The sequence below is a fragment of the Alexandromys fortis genome, unplaced genomic scaffold (assembly GCF_014885135.2).
Source record: "Alexandromys fortis isolate MF-2015 unplaced genomic scaffold, M_Fortis_MF-2015_v1.1 scaffold_23, whole genome shotgun sequence".
Taxonomy (NCBI): Eukaryota; Metazoa; Chordata; class Mammalia; order Rodentia; family Cricetidae; genus Alexandromys; species Alexandromys fortis.
The window spans coordinates 13,303,822-13,325,834 of NW_026067907.1; the positions used below are offsets into that span (position 1 = coordinate 13,303,822).

At 44.4% G+C, this 22,013-nt stretch overlaps 1 protein-coding gene and 1 long non-coding RNA gene across 2 annotated transcripts in view; both read right to left on the minus strand.

Moving 5' to 3' along the window:
• The window catches only part of LOC126497846 (uncharacterized), a 36,792-nt gene extending 34,326 nt beyond the window's left edge, over positions 1–2,466 (minus strand). The window contains exon 1 of the long non-coding RNA XR_007590690.1: positions 1,929–2,466. This is a non-coding gene — a long non-coding RNA (uncharacterized lncRNA). The remainder of the gene's footprint in view (positions 1–1,928) is intronic.
• Positions 2,467–20,783: 18,317 nt separating this feature from the next.
• Positions 20,784–22,013, minus strand: part of Wdr27 (WD repeat domain 27) — an 83,615-nt gene continuing 82,385 nt past the window's right edge. Inside the window, exon 24 of the mRNA XM_050135945.1 lies at positions 20,784–21,034. Coding sequence (XP_049991902.1) covers positions 20,984–21,034 — 51 coding nt within the window. The 3' untranslated portion in view covers positions 20,784–20,983. The remainder of the gene's footprint in view (positions 21,035–22,013) is intronic.

The window sequence follows — 22,013 nt, forward strand, 5'->3', positions numbered from 1 at the left end:
AACATCATGATCACAGTGTCGTAGTTTGCTTATAAAACCTTGAAAGTCTGGAGAGCAAGAGAGAGCGAGAGATAGCAAAGAAGACCCAAAGGTGGATATCTTCCCGTCACGGGTCGGTGTGTGAAGTTAGACATGTGGAGCTGCAATCTACTGGCTGGTCAGTTCAGACTCAAGAGAAACCAGGTCCTTTCACCATCAAAGCCAGAGCCTGGTTTCACTTTTCTTCATGGCCATACATGTCTATACCTGAAAGTTTGGGTTATTAGAGTGTTTACTAGCTTGACTTTCTAATGTTGGGAATTTCTCTGGCCCCATTTGCATTTGGTGGGGTGGTATCTGTGGCGGTGTTACTGAAACTTGCTAGCCAGATATTATTTTAAGAGTTTTTCTCTCAAATTAAGTGATCTTTCTACATAACTAGAATTGGAATTGCATGTATAACCTACCACGCTTGTTCTGGGTGCACTGACATCTCTGATGACTGGTACACACATAGCGATGCTGACACCTACCAACAGAGTGGCACTATCACCACAGGGGGCGCTACCACCCACAGAGTGATACTATCACCCATAGGGGGCGCTATCACCCACGGGGTGGCGCTATCACCTACATACCATTGCCGACTTGTATGCACAGAGCAATACTGACTCCCGCCCACACTGTGGCACTGTCTTATACCCACCTACCAATGCTGACTGGGAGACACCATAATGATGACTGGTTTCCATATAGCTCCACTCACACATGGTGATATTGGTACTCACAGTAAGTTGGTGACTGGTACCCACTAGAGATGCAGACAGTCTCGTTTGGGGTTTTATAAACTTGACACAAGTTAGAGTTGTCTGTGAAGAGGAAGATGCCTCCATCCATATTGCCTATAGGAAAGTCTGTATGGCATTTTCCTGATGGATGGGGAAGGGTTTGACCCACCATGGGAGGTACCATCCCTAGGAAGGTGACCCTAGGGCGTACAAAGCAAGCTGAACAAATCAGGCTGAGCAACCCCAGTAAGCAGCTTCCCTCCATGGTCTCTGCTTAAGTTCCTACCTCCAGATTCCTCTCTTGAGTTCCTGCCATGACTTCCCTCAGTGATAGACGGTGACCTGAGAGGTTTAAGAAAAAATAAACCCTTTTCTCCCCAGGTTGCCTTTGGACATGATGTTTTATCCCAGGAATAGAAACGAAGATGCTGACCAATATAATATTAAAGGTAAGTTTTCATTCACTTATCCGCATAGAATCTCAGATGGGGGGAGGGGGGATCCCAAATGTTACCGATACCTATTTTATTTTACTCTGAGGTCAAATATGATAATTTATGAACTCTCAAACATTTTCTATGATTAAAATACCAAACAGGACAGGTTTGTTCAAACTTTTTTTCTTAGCTGGAATAAAAGCTATGGTAGATAGGAATGTAAAAAAAAAATCCAAGACTCTTGTAGAATAGAGCAAACCCATTTGAATTAGTAATGACTGTAAGAAACAAGAGCCTTCAACACAACCTGTCAGACCCATACATAGCAACAAGTATCTTGTAAATGGTTGAGTTCCTGGTCCAGAAGTTTTCCCTAGCAGAGCAGGGAAAGATGGAAGTGTAGAGTCAGAAAGAAGCAGAGAGGTTGTATAGGCATGGCCCAGCTGGAAGCCTGTGGTGCTCAGATCAGAACCCAGGATTCCTCGGGGACCTATGCTCCCAGGTCACTATAAGGTATGTGTCAACAAGTCCACAGATATTTAATGAACACAGAAACGAGATTTCTAATCAAAACTTGAACCAATAAGTGGATCAATCACCTCTACCCTTCCCCAAATTCTGGTCTACACAAATGCGGCCTGAAGAGAAAGGTGTTTTTTTCTTACTTTTCTCACCAACCCAAAACATTCACATAGCAGCCTAAGGGGGAACGGGAAAGACATACCATGCTGTAAATGGGTCTCTGTACAGAGAAGACCTCTTCCCTCATCCCTATGCAGCTTCAGGGGCTTGGCAGGCTGTAGGATGGCCAGTCACTCCCGAGACTGCTGAGGTTAGCAGCCAGCGTCCAGAGCCCAGCGCCCGCTGAGTTACTTCTGGAAAAATCTGGTCTCCGGATGCGTTTTCCATGTGGTGAGCAGAGCCTCTCTGTTCCAGCGGAGCAGCCAGCACTTCTCCCCTAGCGGCCTTAAATATTTTACAAAGTGGAAAATATTTTGCTTCCTTGGACTATGCAGGCTGCAGAAAATGGAAGGCTCTGTCCTGTGTTTGGGCTGTACACTCATTTTTCCACATCTGGTGATCTCTTAAGTCCGAGTGAACTGAAAGGGTTTCGGATTTGCAGCCGAACCTTGCAAATCAGAAATGTGTGTTGTTAGCACTGTAAGTAGAATCTCTCCGTGTTGTTGTAATACTCTGAGCAGCATCTCTTTCCTTATCTCCTGGAAGTTGTGTTCATTTCTTCGCAGTAGAAGAAGAAAGCATTTAGATTAATGTTTATCCCTACTGAGAACAGAGGGACGGAAGTTTGGAGGCTAAGACAGAGGGCATCTGCCATGCGCAGTTCTTGGGTGCAGCGTGAGCACACAGAATAACTGACCGCAGCCCACACTGAAGCCAAAGCTTACCAGCCATGCCCTCTGCACACCGGTGTTTCGATCATTGTCTCAAGAAGTTAAAAAGCATACATTATAAGTTCTTAGTAAAATGTTAGGTTCCCTACTCCTGAATAATGACCGACTACAAAGCTTAAGATTGAAATGGGATTCTTATCATTTTAATATAACTTAAATTACTACAATTGTCTTTAAAGACTTCATTTTAGATTTTAGATTTTGTTCTCTTTAAAGGTGTAACCTATCTTCCCAGGGGCTACTCTCACACTGGCTAAGCCCATCTGACACGGAAGAACACAGTGATCTATCCTGATGCTACGCAGAATGAAGACAGGCTATATTAACTCGGGCTTTGATTTACTTTTATTGGGACAAGTCAGCTTTGACTAGGGCACTAATTTTTCAAAAGACCCAGTTTGAGGAATGGTTCTCTGCAAGTGCTTTGCCAGATGACAGGAGGCTGCCAGAGCTGGAAGAGATGAAGGTAAGAAGAGAAACTACAAAACACAATCCTTCAGGAGACAAGCCTCAGATGCAGAATTTATTCTCTGAGAAGTTTTGAGCTAGGTTGAATAATGAGTAGCAAAGAACTTAGAAACTTACATTTCCATCCACCCAACTTTATGACATTTTTCATAAGGATTATTTCTCAAAATGCCTTCTGGTAAGAGCATTTGTACCCTGATCTTTATAACCAGAAGAATTAATAATTACCTTTTTATGAGAGGCGGGCAAATAACACTGAAGACAACACAACCCTAAAATTGATGGCCTGGGCCTGAACTTGCCAACTTCATTTCTGTTTCCCACACCCGCTAATTAGGTCATTAGTGCCTTTGGACTCAAAAAGCTGAGATTTCATTCGGGCTAACAGATGGGAACTGGGCCTTTAATAATTTGCTACTGAGTAAGATTCAGAAAAGATATTTGCATTTTTACTTTTTAAATTACTTTAATTCTGAAAGTTAAAGTGAAATACATGTATCACATAAAGTTCTTAGTTATAACCCTTAAGCCTATTATGACAATTCATGCCTGTCATCCTAGCCCTGGGGAGGCAGAGGTACAGATATCACTCCAAATTCAAGGCCACCGTGGGCTACAGAGCGGCATTCTGTCTCAGTCCATCCGTGCATACCAACATCAGACAGTCCACCATAGAGCAGAGCTCATAAGGCAGAACGTGTGATTGCTACCTAGGGCAGGGACTTTTTTCACTCCCACAAGGGAAACTCATGTCCCGTATCTTAGCAACAATCCCCTGTAAGCCCTAACCTGAAATCCACTGTCCCCAGACCCGCTTCTGAACATTCCCTACAAATCAAATGAGGCCGTGTGTGTGAGTGTGTGTGCGTGTGTGTGTGTGTGTGTGTGTTTAATGTGGTATCTAGTTTCTTTTATAGTCTTGTTGAGGCTCTTAAATGCTGTAGTGTTTTTGTAATTTTTTCCATTTTTATTATGATTAAAATACAAATAAAATTTAATCCTTAAGTCCGCAGTTCAGTGGTTTTAAATATACTTGTACAATGTGCAGCTACTGCTATTACACCTCAGGTTCCCTCCCCAACCACGTGCTCCCTGTTTCTCTTCATCCCTGCCTCCAGGCACCCACCTTGCAACTTCTTCTGTGCCGTGAAGCTGCTCTGGGGACCTTGAGCAGTGGTGTCTCTCAACACTAATACACTTCAGGGAATAGGCTGAAACCACACCAGGCCCCCTTTTGCCCATCTATTTATCATTATGGGTACAGTTTACTGTGTATCAGTTTTGTCTGAAACTTCAGTTATTGAAAAACTGGTCACATCTTCTTGGTTGTCCCTGCTGGGGAGAAACACACAGGTGCACTAGCTGCTAGCCAATTGCTCCAATGAAGTCAAGTGGAGGCCCCGCCCCCACCCCTGCCCCTACCCCAGCCCCCACTCTGCTCAGGAGTGAGCAGCTCTCTGTCTTTCAAGGAATTGTGTGCTGGGCTAACGTGAAGGAGTTTCTAGCTGGACATCCAGTCCTCCTCCTTCTCCTTTTCAGTATCAGTGGTATTAGACAAGGCCAGCTCACCAAAGTACAACAGACTCCACAGGATCCGCTCCAGTTCGGTGCTCTCATGAGGAGTTTGGCTTCTGATGGTCCGTGACTCCCAATTCCAGCTTATTTTTACAGTGTGACATATTTAAAGGAACAAGCATGGCACATACCGGTTTGTGGACCATTTTCCTGTCATAATCTATTTTGAAAGGAAGGTAACATCTTGCCTTCCTTTAGGGCATCATCATCTCAACAGATGACTTTTCTGCATCTAACAGGAAAGCCCAGGGCCAATAGCTACCCTTGTAATGTACCCCAGAAATGTAATGTAAACAAACCCCCAAACATTTAAGATCTGATTTTAATGATTGACTACGGGCTTCAGAGAACTTTCAAGTGTTTGTAGAACTCAGCTGTTCACTAGTGGTACAGGAGGAAGGCCGGGTTTACATTTAAGTAAATGAATCAGTTATTTTAAAAGGCATTAATTAGAACCTAGGGGATATCTATCTATATAGATAGATATCAATATAGATATCTATATAGATATATAGAGATTAGATAGATAGATAGATAGATAGATAGATAGATAGATAGATGATAGATAGATGATAGATAGATAGATAGATTGATTGATTGATTGATTGAGAGAGAGATAGATCTCATATATATCAACATAGTATGTCTGTATAAAGTTGGCTAAGATTACTCTTTTCTTTAGTCTTATAAACTATTTTAGGAAAGGAAAAAAAATGCAGGGTCTGGGGTCCTGACTCCCCCTACCACCATGGAAGTTTCTACAGATGCCTTTGAGCTCCTTCTGTCCCGATGGGAAGTACTGGCTCAGCTTCAGCCACTGTAATAACCACACGCGGGTCTCTGGTTATTTAACACGCAGCCCTTGCCACAGTTTTTGCTGAGACCCCTTCCTCCTTCCTATGCTCACCGATGCTAAGAGGGAAGAAGAGGGCTAGGGAGAAGGGGTGTGGAAGGGGCACAGATGTGCCTGGACAGGGGTGAACGGTTACTGGCATGCACGGGATGATGGGGAGTGTCGATGGTGTCCCTGCGAAACAGCGGAGGAGAAGGAGGACTTCTTCCTGGCCTGTCCATCAGAGGCAGTATTTCTGGAACCTGTGGCCCTTGTCTTCATGGACGGATTCCACCGTCTCTCACATCTGGTACACACACTTCCCGGCAGTTCCTGTCTGGAATACCTCTTGACCCAGACCTGGGTCTTATGGGATAAACGTTTAGAAAAGCAGCACTTAAAATATGCGTTATGACTGCAAAATATTCACAAACACCGCACAAGGGGAACACGCGGAATTAGCCAGCCTCGTCCCCTTTGAATTTCTGATTTCACAAGTTTTAGGATTTAAATGCCTGGCAGACACACTGACATGTGGAATCCACATTCTTTCAGGCACACATGCTTTGAGTCATTGGGAAGAAGGCTAGACAGAAGTCCCAAGGATGGTTAACATGCCAGGGCACCCTGACCCTCGTGCAACAGTGCAAGAGTCATATGGAGGGTGCAGGTCATGGCTCCCTGACCTTCTCTCCTGCTCCTCTGGATGACGAAGGGATCCTCTCACTCCAGGGTTGCTTACACGCTCCTTCAGTGGGCTTGGCTAGCTATGATGGCTCCATGACATGGCTATCCTACTTCTGACCCAGTGCTGGCTTTGAAAGAGCAGGGAGCACAGGAGTGAGTTCTCATAGCCGCGTATTCTCGTGTGCACATGGTCTCCTGACACGTGCTGTGCGTACCTACCTGCACACTTATGCGTGTAACCTCACCATGTTCTTGAGTTTCTTGTCACGTGTGCTCACATGTATGTGTGCCAGGACAGAAACCGGTGGCAGGGTCAGGAGGAGGCAAGCCATTGACGAAACCAAGTAGCAGGAAGCTGGAGAGAGTGGGGGGACTCCACAGGCCATGAGAAGGTCTGTAGACCAGATCTGAAGCCAGCACTCTCTCTCCTTTGCAGTCTGTGCAGCAGTAGCATTTATACCCTGTCCGTTCGGCTGAGATTTCCCCATCCAAACTCAGCCAGCTGGCCGTGGGAAGCGGACCTAAACTCGCTTTTGGTGATCAGCACAGTTGAATCTCCTGACAGCACACCCTTATGATCGCAGAAACAATGGTTGTCAATCAGCAACAATGCAACACTATCAATGCAATGAGAGAAAGCCAAAGGGGCGCCCTGGGTGCCCCATGTCACCCACCTGTGGGGGCTTTTGTGATACTGCCTTGGGTTCCTGATGGAGGTGGGTCTTGTATCTTATCTGTTGATTTCATTGGTTAATAATAAAGAAACTGCCTCGGCCCTCATAGGACAGAAAATTAGGTAGTCAGAGTAGACAGAGGAGAATGCTGAAAAAAAGAAGCTGAGTGAGTGAGTCGCCATGATGCTCCCACTCCAGACAGATGCAGGTTAAGATCCTCTCTGGTAAGCCAGCTCATGGGCTACACAGAATATTAGAAATGGGTTAGAACAATATGTAAGAGCTAGCCAATAAGAAACTGGACCTAGCCAGGCCAGGCAGTGTTTGAAAGAATACAGTTTCCGTGTAATTATTTCTGGGTATAAACTAGCCATGCGGGCGGCCGGGTGCCGGGGACGCAGCCCTGCCGCTCCTATTTCAACATTATAAACAAACAAAAAAGAAAACAAAGATTACAGGCATACCCCCAATTCTCTCACCTTCCAAGCAGGATCTGAGTGAGGTCCCATTGTGAAAGCTGTGAACGCACGCACACACACACACACACACACACACACACACACACACACACATTAGTCACAGAGGCACCTCTGTCAAAAGCCTGGAGAGGGACCTGAATCCCAAGGAAAGAACAGCTGAAATATGTAGATGTGAGTCTGAGAGGTGAGCAGGAAGAGACAGGCGGATCTGCCTGGCCCTGTGTTTAGAAAACAACTATTTTGTTCCCTCTGTTGCCAACTCTAATAAACGTTCCCAGCGTGCAGCTTTAAGTCACTAACACATCATTTTACCATCATCTGTAAAACATGTACACAAGAGTTGGTAAAGTCGATTACAAGGCGTGCTTCTTGATATGATAGCCCGGATTATGATGGATCAAAACGCCATTCTGTCCCAGGAGAACTCTGCTCAGACTGGAGCAGGTGCTACCTGAAGAAGGCATGACACCTCATCATACATAAAATGTCCTGTGCACAATTTCTGAGGAGAAGACCAAAAGTCAGTTATTAGGAAACACAAACTGAAAACAGAGCAAATCAAGGGTAGTGTTGTTGCCAGCCAGGTCTTTAGCAGGAAGTTGAACATGCCTCAGAAGCAGGGCTGTGTCCTGAGTCTGAGAACATGACGATCAGAGACCACAGGCGTGTCAAACCATCAAGTATGGTTGGATGTAACATGGAAAGGTCTCTGGACTGACCGCAATGTGTGCAAGGGTTTCTGTTTTACTGACTCTATTACTGGCACCTCTGCTCTCTCATCCCCTGGGATCCTATCAGCACCACCTGTGCTCTGAGAACAGGCTCTCGTCTCAGGAAGCCCCACATTTGCATTGCTTCTTGATGAGTGTAAAGAGGCTCCTCAGAGCCCCACATTTTGGGTCTTCCAGTGCTCCTGGTCCACAGACTCTTCAGAAATTCAGAGACCACATGGAGCTCCTGTGGCTCCAAGTATTCCTACGAGCATCCGAGTTTGGGATGTGTACCACATGCCAAGGACAGGGCTGATGTGGATGATTGGATCTGGCCCCAGGCCAAAGGGGTGATGGCATTGGAGACAAATGCATGTTAAGATACTGTATAATGGCCGGGCGGTAGTGGTGCACAACTTTAATCCCAGCACTCGGGAGGCAGAGGCAGGAGGATCTCTGTGAGTTTGAGGCCAGCCTGGTCTACAAGAGCTAGTTCCAGGACAGGAACCAAAAGCTATGGAGAAACCCTGTTTCGAAAATCAAAAAAAAAAAAGATACTGTATAACATAAGTACATTTATTATATATTTGATTCTAATTCAAATGGAGAATTTTAACAAAGCAAATCCAAACTTACTTCTGCACCTACATCATCAATTAAAGCAAAAGATCCTCCCAGTTCTTTAGGACATTTGACAGGAATGAATAACAGGGTCTCCCTTGGAGCTTCTATTGCTGTGATAAATCACCATGGCCATATGCAACTTGGAGAGAGAAGGGTTTATATTGCTTCCACTTCCTCTCCCATTATGGAAGGAATTCAGGGCAGGAACTGATGCAGAGGCCATGCAGTGGAGAGTGAAAATGACTGAATGCACCCCATCCTGGCTTACTCAGTTGTTTTGTTATAGCACCTAGGACTGCCAGCCCGGGGGTGGTACTGCCGACAGCCATCTGAGCCCTCTGACATCAATTGTTGTAGAAGGAGAGGTGGGCTGTGTTCCTGCCACCTGGCTCCTGGCTGCCTGGCTAGTTTATGACCCGAAATAACAACACACAAATTGTATTCATTTAAACACTGCTTGGCCCATTAGCTCTGGTCTCTTACTAGCTAACTCTCATATCTAGCTTTAACACATATCTAATAATCTGTGTAGCTCCACAAGGTGGTGACTTACCAGGAAGATTCTAGTCTACGTCCATCTTGGGTTGGAGCTTCATTGCGTCTGACTCAGAGAGGAGAGGCATGGCAATTGCCTCACTTCCTCCCAGTATTCTGTTCTGTCTACTCCACCCACCTAAGGGCTGGCCTATCAAATGGGCCAAGGCAGTTTCTTTATTAACCAATGAGAATAATAGACAGATCATCATTTCCTCCATCAAATTGTCAATCACAGGCTAATCTGGTAGGGTATTTCCTCAACTGAGGCTTCTTCTTCCCAGATGACCCCAACTTGTGTCCAGTTGACATCAAACTAACCAGCACAGTGTCTGAAGCAACAACCAAGTGAGAATTGGGTGTGGGACACTAGAATTCATACACGAGAGTGTGGTTCTGTATGACTCTTTTCAGAAATCTTGTTCTTTTCTCTCCTTCTATATTTATCTCCCTCCACCTCCACAGTTAGGACCTCCTCTTTTGCCATTTCCTCCATCAAATCATGTACACCCTAATATCCTCCCTTTTTCTTGCTCCTCTTGCATGACACCCTCATGCCCTGAAAACGGTCCCTTTTCACTTTCCCGCTTTCTGCAGTGATGCCAGGATATGTGCTCACATCTGAAGATGTAGAGCTAGAAACGTCTGATAACAGAGAGCATCCTCCCAGCTGCTATACCCCCTGCCATGATGATAATGAGCTGAACTTTGGAAACTGTAAGTCATCACTTTAATTAAATGTTTTCCTGTATAAGAGTTGCTGTGGCCATGGGGACTCTTCACAGCAACAGAAACCTGCTATGGAATATTAGTTTAAGATGTGTTGTTGACAGAGGTTTCTGTCCTGCCCAGTCCCGTAGCCCTTCAGTCCCAAAGAAACACACAGAGGTTTACAATAATCATAAACTTGTTGACATATTAGCTCAGGCTTTTTATTAACTCTTACACCTGAAATTAGCACATAATTCTTGTTTGTGTCAGCCACATGGCTTGGTGCCTTTTATCAGCGAGGCATTCTCATCTTGCTTCCTCTGTGTCTGACTTTCTCTGTGATGACTGCAGTCTCAGCCTTTCCTCTTCCCAGAACTCTCCTGTTCTGGTTGCCCTGCCTATACTTCCTGCCTGGTCACCCCACCTATTCTTCTTGCCTGGTTACTGGCCAATCAGCATTTTATTAAAGCAATACAACTGACAAATCTTTACACAATACAAGACCATTGTCCCACAGCACTTCCCCCCTTTTTTATTCAAAACAAGAACTCTGAATTGAATCTCCCTTATTTAGTTTTCTTCCTGACCATTATCCATAATAACTTGTAGCCAACACTCTAAACAAAGAAAAAATCCATAGTCCATTTTTTGGGAATGTAGGCATAGTTTTCTAGGCTACTTCCTGCTGATTGGGGGAGCTGATAATCTTATGGGGACCTAAAGAAAATTGAGAACTATTGTCAAATCCTAACTGGAATATTTTGTGAGTCTTGATCATCTCAGTCAGCAGTCTTGAGGCTGTTCTTGATATAGAACTCAGACATCTGGGTCATTCCTCCTATTGGAGATTTCTCAGGGGTCTTCCTTGATCAACCCTGATTTTTTCTTAGCCCAGAATGAATCCACAGCCTCTCATTTCCTGCAGAAACAAAAGTGAAACCTCTTCTCCAAGGTAACATATATTTTTACTTAAATTTTGAAGTCAAGGTATTTTCAAAATATGTATGTTGGATTAATCCAGCAGCATTTATAATCAAATGTCTTTTACTAGCTGTTGTTCCTTCCTCAGCTATCAAACTATTCAAAGACAACACAATAATATACAATATCCAGACTCCCTGTGTATTCTCCATCTTTTCGTGGCTCTATTTTAAACTCTATTTCTTTTCTTCTTACTTTTAATTTTTGATTTTTTTGAAACAGGGTTTCTCTGTGTATCTTTGGCTGTCCTGGAACTCACTCTGTAGAATAGGCTGTACTTGAACTCACAGAGATCTGCCTGCCTCTGCCTCACTTGTTTCCCAAGTGCTGGGATTGAAGGTGTGTGCCACCACACCCAACTACTCTCTTTCTTTTCTCTTTTATAACAGACTTCATCCTTTTTCTTTTCTCTCCCAAGCCTACAAATAATTTTAAACACACTGTAAACTGTTTAGAGGTTTTCTTCGTCTGAATCTATCTTTACTGCATATCTATTTTTTTCTGTCCACATGAATTTTTAATTTGCTAAGTGATATGACTAGGATTAAAACCATGGATTTGACGGCTGGATCCACCCCGTTCCTTAGATTTCTGAGAGTCTAGCTTCACAGTGCAGGTACTGGTGGGAGCCTTGCTTATTAGCACAACACTGTAGAGTTTCAAGGTCTCTGCCACCACCAAGAAGTATGCTGTTGGTTATTCACAAACACCATTTAAGTGTTTTGTGGCAGAGCCTCTTAAATGAGCTACACGGTGTTTACAGCTAAAGCTGAGTCAGGAATCCTCTCTTAATGAGATGCACTTGCCTCTAGCAAACAGAGACCACCTGAGAAAAAGCCATGCTTAACCACGCTCTTTTGTGTCTAGAATTCCTTCCCAAACTCTCTCACATTTTATGTGGATGTAGTTGTCCACGTTGGAATATTTGTTTAATGATGCAAAGATGTGGTGCATTCTTTTATTTTGCATTTGTTTAACTCTGAAGCTGTGTTACTTTGCTCGTCTAAAACACCCGATTGTCTAATAAAGAGCTAAATGGCCAATAGCTAGGCAGGAGGGAGAAATAGGAGGCACTGCCAGGTAGAGAGAAGAAATAGGAGGAGAAATCTAGGCACTAGGCTCGAGATAACAGCAGAAAAAGGAAAAGGAGACTTGAGAAAAGGAGGAGAGGAGAATGCCAGGGGCCAAACAGCCACACAGCCACACAGCCAGCCACGGAGTAATAAGTAAAGAAATATGTATATATTATAAAGAATGATAAAAAGCCTCCATGTATTTATTCAGGAACTGGGGTGGCAGCCCCCACCCAGAGGAAAAAAACTATAGAAATACAGAAGCCCTAACTAAGACAGTAACCATCAGCTCTCTAATTCAACTAATGACCTAATCAACAAGAGAAAAACCATGCCTGGTACTGGAAACCTAGTTAACTACCTGGGACTAGTGAATTCATAGATCTTGGAGGAGAGCCTATGACTGCTTTTTACTAAACCATGGTGGTGGTGGTGGTAAGACTTTGAAAGCCAGAAAATTGGGGAATTTACTGTGAGATCGTGTCTCCTAATAATGTCAAAAGTACACCCTAAAAATCTCACCAACATGACTCCCTAAACATGAGCTGGAGAACAGCAACAGACATGCTCACATGCATGCTCACACAGACAGAGAAAACCCATGAGGTCTCAGTCCTACAGGCAAGTAAGGAATACTGAGAGAGAAGAAGACAATCTTCCTCAGAGAAGAGCACACCAACTAGTTATCCAATACCAAATGGTCAGTCCTGAAAACATACATGCAAATAACATTATACAGACCAAGCAGGCTATACATATGTAGTGTGTGTGTGTGTGTGTGTGTGTGTGTGTGTGTGTGTGTGTGTAAAAGAGGCCATGGATCTGAAGGAAAGCAAGGAGGAATATATGGGAGAAATTGGAAGGAAAAAAGGGAATGGAAAAATGATGTAACTATATTATACTCCCAAAAAGTAATTTAAAAATAAGGGGAAAATATGATAAGTTTAAAATGACAATTGTTTAGTTTTTATTCCTACAAATGTGTAAACTAGCCTGCTTTTCTGCTCGGTTTATCTTGAAATAAAACTCCCTCCTCAGAGAAAGAAGGAAGAAGCTCTTCCTCTTTCATAACGAACACAGATTTTTCTGGGAAAATACGAAGGAGAAGATAAGTGTTGACCTTAATTCCCATTCTGTTCTGGTGACTGAGGCGAAAAGGCTGTTGTGAGCTTCCCACACCACCATCCTCACACAAACAGAGACTTCTCAGTGTCTCAGGCCTTGCATGGTTCCACCATCCCCCAAGAGTCTCGGCCGGCAGGTATTGAAGAGTGTGATCCGGTACAGAATCACCCCCATGCCCTCCAGCATCCATGTTTACAGAGTCCCACTGAGAAGCCCATGTGCTACTTTCTGTCACAAGAATACGACCATTGCTCTGGTGGCTGGACCTCCTCTGGCAGATGACAGCAACGCACCCTCACTCAAGGGCTGGCTGATGGTGACCCTCTGGAATGAAAGGGGACTCTGCAGATGCTACACAGCTGGCAGAAGTTCCTAGGAAACACCATAGAGCCTGCCTGTGTCCAGCTGCGAGTCAGGGATGAGGGCTGGCTGCCTGGAACAACAGAGCCCTGAGATGACTCCAGCCAGGATTTGAATGGCAGATTCAGTCCAAGAAGTGATTGACTGACACCATCCAGAGAGGAGGGGTAGGGGTCCGAGATTCGCTGAAGAAGACCCAGACTCAAACAGTATGTAAGCACAAACAGCATTTATTCTGCAGGAGTAGTCAGCATGCACGGGTCCATCGTCCACACAAAATGGCGATGGCGACCCTGGACAAAGGTGCCCAGGCCCCTTTAACAAGGAACTTGGGGAATTCTTAGCATGAAGAGCTAATCTTTGTTCTAATTGGTCAATCAATGAGCTGTTACAGGGAGCACATGTTGATTGGCCGGGGCTAGTAATAGCTTTACCCATTGCGGGCTTTTTAGTCATATATGGTTAGTAGCAGCCATATTCTGTAACTTTGGTTCCCACACACACACCTAACTTTACAAGGTCAGGTTTGAAACTGTTTAGCTGATTGGTTAAACTTGGCTGGGGGATTTGCTGGACCCAGGCTTAGGTCGTTTTCTACAATGGAGCTGCTCTGTGTCTAAGATGGAGTCACATTCAGAACCCTTCAGTGTAAAACACTCACCTCGTAGAGGCCAGGAAATAACAATGAGACACAGGGGGAGACATCTGAGGATGGGGCTGTATTTTGACCATTTTGGACACCTCTGAGGCTAATCCTTCTTAAATATCACCAACCCTTTTCTGCTACACTTGCTACAAGCTATATACATGGCTGTCAGCAGACGCTCGCATACAACTTCATGCCAAAAGTTTCTTAACCTTATTCATCATGGTGACTCCCTGTGTCCCTAGCTCCCTGCTGGGCTGGAACTCATGTTGAACTTCCTTCCCACAGTGCCTCTGCTAGCACAGGGAAAGGCCAGAGCTCTTTTCTGATCCTGCTAGTAAGAGTTCACAGGCTGGTGGGAAGCTGAGAAAACCCAGTCGCAGACCGACAGGGACCTGCTGCATGTCGTGGTGGACAGTAGGGCAGTCTTTGTAGGGGGACTGGGTCAAGGCTTGGGTTCACACAGATGCCTCTATATATCACCATATCACCAGAGAATTGGGCTATCCATAGGTGCAAGGGGCAGTTTGTTCTTTTAATTGTTGTGTTCTATACTTGTGGAAAAAAATAAACACAAAGCATTGGGAAGATCTCGACATGCTAAACAAGGGTCTTTTTTGGTTTTTAAAGGAAGCCTTTAGCCTGTCCGTGCAGATAAAATTATTTGACCATGTGCTTCAGATGTAATTCGCTGCCAAAATTTCTTAACTATGTATTTTTAGCAGACCCGCTGCTGACCCGTAACAATTACACAGCATTCTCTGCCTGAGAAATTACTACAGACTGCAGAGGAATTGCTAGGCTGACCTCTGACGTCCTGGTGCCATGTCCTACCATTAAAAACAACACTGCAGAAATGATATCCTTAAAAGAGGGGGAGGGATGCAGACCAATGAACCCTACTTTCCTGTCGTGGATATAGACAGTTAACATTTCTATAATGGTGCAAAAAGATCTTTATTAGAATTGAACTATGGAAAAATCTGTATTTCAGAACAATAGAGAAACTCCCAGAAGAACAACTCAGATGGTCCTTTGCCCTTTTTTTTCACTAGGACTTGACTCACAGCACAAACTTTGCGTGCACAGGAAACCAAATGAGTGTTGTTGGAGGCCGCTTGTTCGTTCCCCAGCCACCCAGACTCCCGAAATAACCACACAGAAACTATATTATTTAAATCACTGCTTAAACTACAATAATGGCTAGCTTTTACATTCTAAACTAGCCCATCTCCGTTCATCTGTGTATCGCCACGTGGCTGTGGCTTAATAGATAATGTTCCGTCCCCAGCATCTGTCTCTGGTGGGGCTACGTGGCTTCTCCCTGACTCTGTCTTCTTTCTCCCAGCATTCAGTTTAGTTTTCCCCACCTAGCTCTACTCTGCCCTATCACCGGCCAAGGCAGAGTCTTTATTCGTTAACCAATAACAGCAACACATATACAGAAGAACCTCCTATATCACATGAACTTTTCTGGAGTTGGAATTTACTTAAATTTGCTTCATATTTACATGTTTGTCTTTACAAGTTAACATGTTTGAAGTGTGCACAACTTGGTCCTTGTCATAGCTTGTTTCTCTGTTGCCATGATAAAATACTGACCGAAAGCGACAGGGAGGAAAACGCTTATTCGCATCATACATTCTGACACAGTCCGTTATTCAGCAGGCACATGGAGGAACTAATGACTCGCTTGCTGCTCAAGGCTTGCTCAGCTTTCTTTCTTGCTCAGCCCACCTGCCCAGGAGTAGCCCTGGCCACAGTGGTCCCTCCCACATCAATCATTCACAAAAACGTTCCTCAGACTTGCCCACATGACAATCTGAGAGAGGTATTCCTCAGTGGAGGTTCCCTTTCTAGGTTTCTGTTAACAAAAACTAACAAACACAACCCTTAAATACACCAGTAAAATGGTATTTCTTGCTGGAGTGTGTTCACTGCTCAGCCTGCTGGAGTGGAGGTGTCTTCTGTCACAGACTAGATAGTCTGCTTGGATGGTGGCATCCTCTGGCACAGACTGAAAATTTTGAGGACTGAATGTGTCTTGTTTTGTATGCACATCTTTAACATGTCACACAAAGGACATGTTCTAAATCCCTCTCTATCCTAACCCAAACACAGAAGTGAGTTCACAAATGTGCGAGGCCTCATAGCTTTGGCTATGAAACGCGTAACCTCAGGACTGGCATTTTAAATTCATTTGTTAATTCTGTAATCTCCTGGGTGAGCTAGTGTGGTGTATAGAGTAGAAAAATACCACAGAGACCCTATTTTCAACAAAGTATAAGGTAAAGACTGACACTCAAGGTTTTCATCTGATATTCACACTCACTGTGGCACCAACACACCCAGGTTCAAACACATGAATGCACACACACACACTTATATAGCCATAAGCAAATTCTGATAAAGTAGTTTTGATTATATAAGTTACTATAATACTTTTTAAACAAAACGCTTTATCTTTTTGTCTCAGATTTTAAATATCTTCAAAGACAACAATAGTTCAATATAAAATTCCACTAAAATTAGACAAGTAGCTAATTAAAGAGACCAAGAAAAGAAGTGGAGAAGGGTAGATGGAAATATCACAGGGAAACTCTACTTTGGAGTACCTGATACAAAAAATCAACATTAAATAAAGCCTTTGCTACTATGTTTCATAGTAAAAATTACAAAATATTAATTCAAATATTAGTTACTTTTATATATTCACACTAAACAATATTTTCTGAATATGGAATCATGGCTGAAGCTTTTACCTGGCAGACAGTTCAGTGGGAAGAAGCAAGAGTGTCCAGGGATTGGTTTGATGGTAATGAACAAACAACTCTGGTGTTCAGGTCATACACAGACAGCACCATTCAGATAGTATCAATCATAATTATAACATGAAAGATTAGGAGTGGGTTTCAAAATTAAAAATGTTACTGTTATCAATATTTGCAGGCATTAAAACCTCACAGCACACCATAACCTCCTGAGTCACTGCAATGAAACGGTCATGTGTGCTTACAGCAGAGACTGGGTGGCATGTGCCACTGTAGGGACTGTGCTCTTAAAATGTGAGCCAGCTGGGCAGTGCTGGCACACACCTTTAATCCCAGCACTCCGGAGGTAAAGGCAGGCGGATCTCTGTGAGTTCGAGGCCAGCCTGGTCTATAGAGTGAGTTCCAGGAAAGCCAGGGCTGTTAGACAGAGAAGCCCTGTCTTGAAAACCAAATAAATAAATAAATACGTACACACACACACACACACACACACACACACACACATACTTGTGAGCCAATTCATATGAAATGGTTTAGGTGACAGACTGGGAATCCTGTAGAGGGTGACACAGACTAAAACTTGGGCTGTTCACCTCAGGAAGGCAAGGAGGAACCGTGCCAAGTGCCCTGGAGGTTCTGTGGCACAGCTTTGGTTGGGACAGGTGATGCGCCTAGCATAGAGTATTCACCTGAACTGTCACAAGAGTCTGGCACTGGGATACTGTGGGAAAGAGGGGATGAGCACCAATGTTGGCCTTACTGGCACAGTGTCCTTGAGGGCATTCCTGGGTGCCTGTTACAAACTGCCCCACAGATTGTACTGTAGTCACTGAGGAGAGAGCAACGTAAGCCTGGGCCAACATACAAGCTCAGCTGGGCTCACAGCTTGCAAGGTAGTAAGAGAGAAGCCAGAACATAACTAGACATGAAAGATTTCCCCAGAAGCAATTCATGGAGAACTTATCTAGAGTGGGCCAGCATATAAGGCCCTCTTTCAGAGGGAATAGAACAATAGACCATCAGGTAAGCTCATGTCCATTCCCCCAAACATCTACTGTTCCTATTAACATATGGTTTTATAGCCCACCTTAGCTTCAGAGGGCAGGAGTGAAGGCATAGGCTGTAGACTTTTGGTTGACCAGTAGAGTAGTTTGCCTTTAAAGCTTGTATCGTTTCAAAGGCTTCAACTTGTAAGATAGTTGGTTACAAGGCAGTTTGTGCTGAGTGTTTGGTGCAGGCAACCCCCCATACAGTGCCACGGACACAAAAGACACGTCCTGCACAGACCACAGACCGGACAGATGGCGACCGGCTTCTACAGTTTACGACACTCTGAAGTTCACTCATCCATTCTAGAAAAGCCTCTTGTTTTCTCTCCTGTTTCCAGTCAGACTCGTTGCCTCACAGGAAGGATAATGTATACAAAGTTTCTGGACACACTCCAGGGAATTCCCGAGCAAGCTCACATTTGAGATTGCTGAGGCGAAAGAAAAAGGCTACAAAAAGCACTATTTTCTGAAATGCAGCCCACTGAGTGGACATGCCTTCCAAATAGTGCCTACACCTGGGAGCAAGTATTCAAAACATTATCTTGTGGGGCTACTTCAGATTCAAACCACAAGATTATCTCATAAAACTACAATGATATTTGAACAAAGTAGAGTGAGAAATCGGTGGCCATTACTAATTCAAAGGTGAAATGGTGTCTGAGTGTCTGGGGGATAAACCAACTCAGCCATTTAAATTTGCATCAATGCGTTTCATTTCCTCCTGACGCCTTTCTTCCAGACTTTACACTCACCAGCGTCTTCTCTTCTGTACTCTTGGAGCAAAACCAGAGCAGTAGTCCTTGACATCAGCCTGAGTGGTGGTCCCCCAGGAAACCCAGTCCTCACAAAGGCTGGGGAGGGCACAGTCTTAGGCACAGTGGTCTGTTGGAGGAGTGGAGTCCCAGTTGCTGCGTTGCTAGCACATGGCACCTCAACCTGAAATTCCTCTTGTAAACAGCTTCTGTCGTAATTCAAAGAGCAACAGGCCTTGTGACTTCAGTGGTCCAAGTGCTGTAGGAACCGAGGCCGCTCCCTGTGGGACACTACAGTCCCATGTGGAGACTCTTGGGTTGTGGCTTGTCATCTTTGACCCCACCTGACAGACCACGTAAAGGACAAAAGAGCTGCTTGCCCTCTTCAGGAAGATGTTTTCTGCCCCAGCCCTCTATAAACTGTGCACTAACTGGTGCCTACCTGGGTGGGACTGTCTAGGGGGCTCCACAGCTCCAGCACAGGGAATGTCAGACTCCCGCAGCTCATGTTTAGAAACAGATAAGCTGATCCTCTTTTCCAAGATTCACAGGGAGAATATAACATTTCTATGAATGTAACTGTTATATAAATCAGTGTCAAGAGTCATAAAATAATCAGGGCAAGATGGCTCCCCCTCCCCAGACTCCCTGGTCGAGGCCCAGGTACAGCCGTCCTGTCCCCGTCTTCATCATCATCTTGCTTTGCTTGTCCCACGTGAGTGACCATCCTTTCTACCCACCTTCAGTGTCCTGACCACTCCAAACACTGCAGACACCCCCTTCAGCAGTTAGACAAATTTGTATCACTTCTCTTCCGAGCTACCTGTGCTATGTCCATTCAGCTCTTGTCTTTCTGGAATCTATGATGTCATGATGAAAGGAGAAAGGGGCACTCAACTCTCATTTTTTTTTTAAACACACTGTTTACGAGTTCAAGCGCGGGCAGTAAGTAGATTAGTAAGACTCGGGCATCAGTAAGTGGGAGATGACTTGAGGCCTCAGGCACCAAGGGACTAAGAGCCCCAACAGCTACCATAAATGGTCACCTACTCATCTGGGAAAATTTTTTTACCAAAAAGAAAATTCCCCATGTATGTGGAGCATTCTCAACCTCTTCGGTGCCAGCAAATGTCATGAACTCAGCGTGCAAGGCACCATGGAGCTATGCCCCAGCAAACTCAGGGATAACAGGGGAACTTACACAGAAGAAACAAATCAAAGTTGACCCTAATTAGAATATGAGCAAACTTTGATCGGCAATAAAAACAGGAATAAAAGACATGAGAGAGAAAAGAACAGGGCAATGAAGACATAGTTTTATGCTCACTCCTTTAAGCGAGAAATTTCTGTGGTTAAAATGTGGTCAAGCAACCAACACGCTAACAGTTCGGTTTTGCTGTAATACTGACAGTGAGCTTCTGAGGGGCTGTCGCCTGTGGCCTGCATGGCCCTGAGACCCACAGACACCTGTACCTGTACGCACTTCGTCTTTTCCCCACTAGCCACCTGGTGTATGCACAGCACAGAGAACGTTCACACTAGACAGGAAAGGCCAGCTTCCTCCCAGACAGGCCTGGAATGCAGAGCAGTCTCTTTAAGCTGGAGACAAGAATGGGGCCCACATCTGCAAAGAAAGCCTTGCAAGGGAATGGGGAAAATGAACAAAAAATTACTTATTCCAGAAGGCTTGGGCCAAATCCCTCTGTGGCCAGGCTTGGGACCACGACCACATTCTTGCTTTGATGTCTTCAAACACATGGATGTGCCAATGTTGAGCAAACCCATGACATATTCCCCAGAACATGAATCATTTTATCTTTCAAATACCAAAGGGAATCATAAGAACCTCTTGTTAGAGATTGAGAAGACCAAACTGAGTATGGTGTCCATCTTCTGTGCCCTTGGCCTTGTTCGTCCTAAAGAAACCAAAGAGGGACATCAAGGTGGACAGTATCAGGCCATGGCATCCTTGTCACCTTGCACCCTCCAGTGCAGCTGCCATGGTAGCATGCATGAAGCGAGAAACTGCAGAGTGCAGAATAAGATGACCCGGCTTCTGTAGAGTCCAGTGCTGCTTCAGGCCCCCACCCTTCCTTCTCTCAAGGGTACCAACAAGAAACAGACACCGACTCATCTTTATTGAAGAATAACTGCACAGATGGGCTATGGTTTCTAGGAGAAGGGAAGCTCAGAGGAGGGTGAGTCCTGCAGAAGGGGAATCCAGCAAGGGCCCCCTACAAAAACTGCCCCATCGGCCTCAATGGCAAGTCATGAATTCTTTCATTTCGTCCTGCAGTCTTATCACCAGGCCAGCAGTCACTCAGCCACAAAGAGCTGAAGTTTCCCATCCAAGGTGGCAGTGGCGAGCTGTAACACAAAGGGGAGCCCTACATTACCACCAAACATTTTCCATTCATGCTTTGACCTTAGAATTCCGAGTTTCAGAACAGCCTGGGTGATAAGATCTTATTTCCACACAAAGTTAAAATAAAAATGGAGACCACAGGATGTATGGGGCTTTGTCAAGCAGACCAACATGTGCCTGAAGAACTCTCAGGACAAGAAGAGAATCAGGGAGAATATTTAAAGAAATATGACAAAAAAAGAGATTCTAAAATTGATAAAAGATATATAAACATCTGTGCTCAATAGGCTCCCGAGATGAGCTAAAATAGCCTCACGCATCCATGATGCAGTAAATATCAAAAGCCAAAACCAGGCTGAATCCCAGAGGCAGCAGAAGAAAAGTGGCTCACGACCCAGGATACTCTCAGTGGCTGACAGACTAAAGAGATTAAAAGAAAGGGTCCCTCTCTGTCAACAGAGAATCCTGCATCTAGTACACACACGTGAGTCGTGATGGGGAAATTGAGGCTTCCCAGATAGGCCAAGGGTCATTACCTCTAGTCCTGTCCTCTAAGAAATGCTAGAGGGAGCCCACTTTCCAGTGACTTAAAGTCACGTGAGGATAAAGGTCTTAATAAAGGCAAATGTATGAGCAATTACACCAATAGAACGCTATAATTTTTGAGGCTTTATTTTTATGTGTATGGGTGTTTTCCCTGCATGCACACAGTGCCATGGAGGCCAGAGGAGGGTGTCAGATTCCTAGGGACTGCAGTTACGGATGGTTGTGCACCATCATGTAGGCGCTGGGAGTTGAATCTAAGTCCTCTGGAAGAGCCATTTCTCCAGGCCCTCAGTAACTAATTTTAAGAGACAAATACATTATTAAAAAATTATTAGTGTCAAAGAATTAATGTTGTACCTTGGATTTGCAACTCTACATTTTCATACATACTTTAAGAAGCAAGTGAATTTTAAAATTATTATTGTCTTATACTTT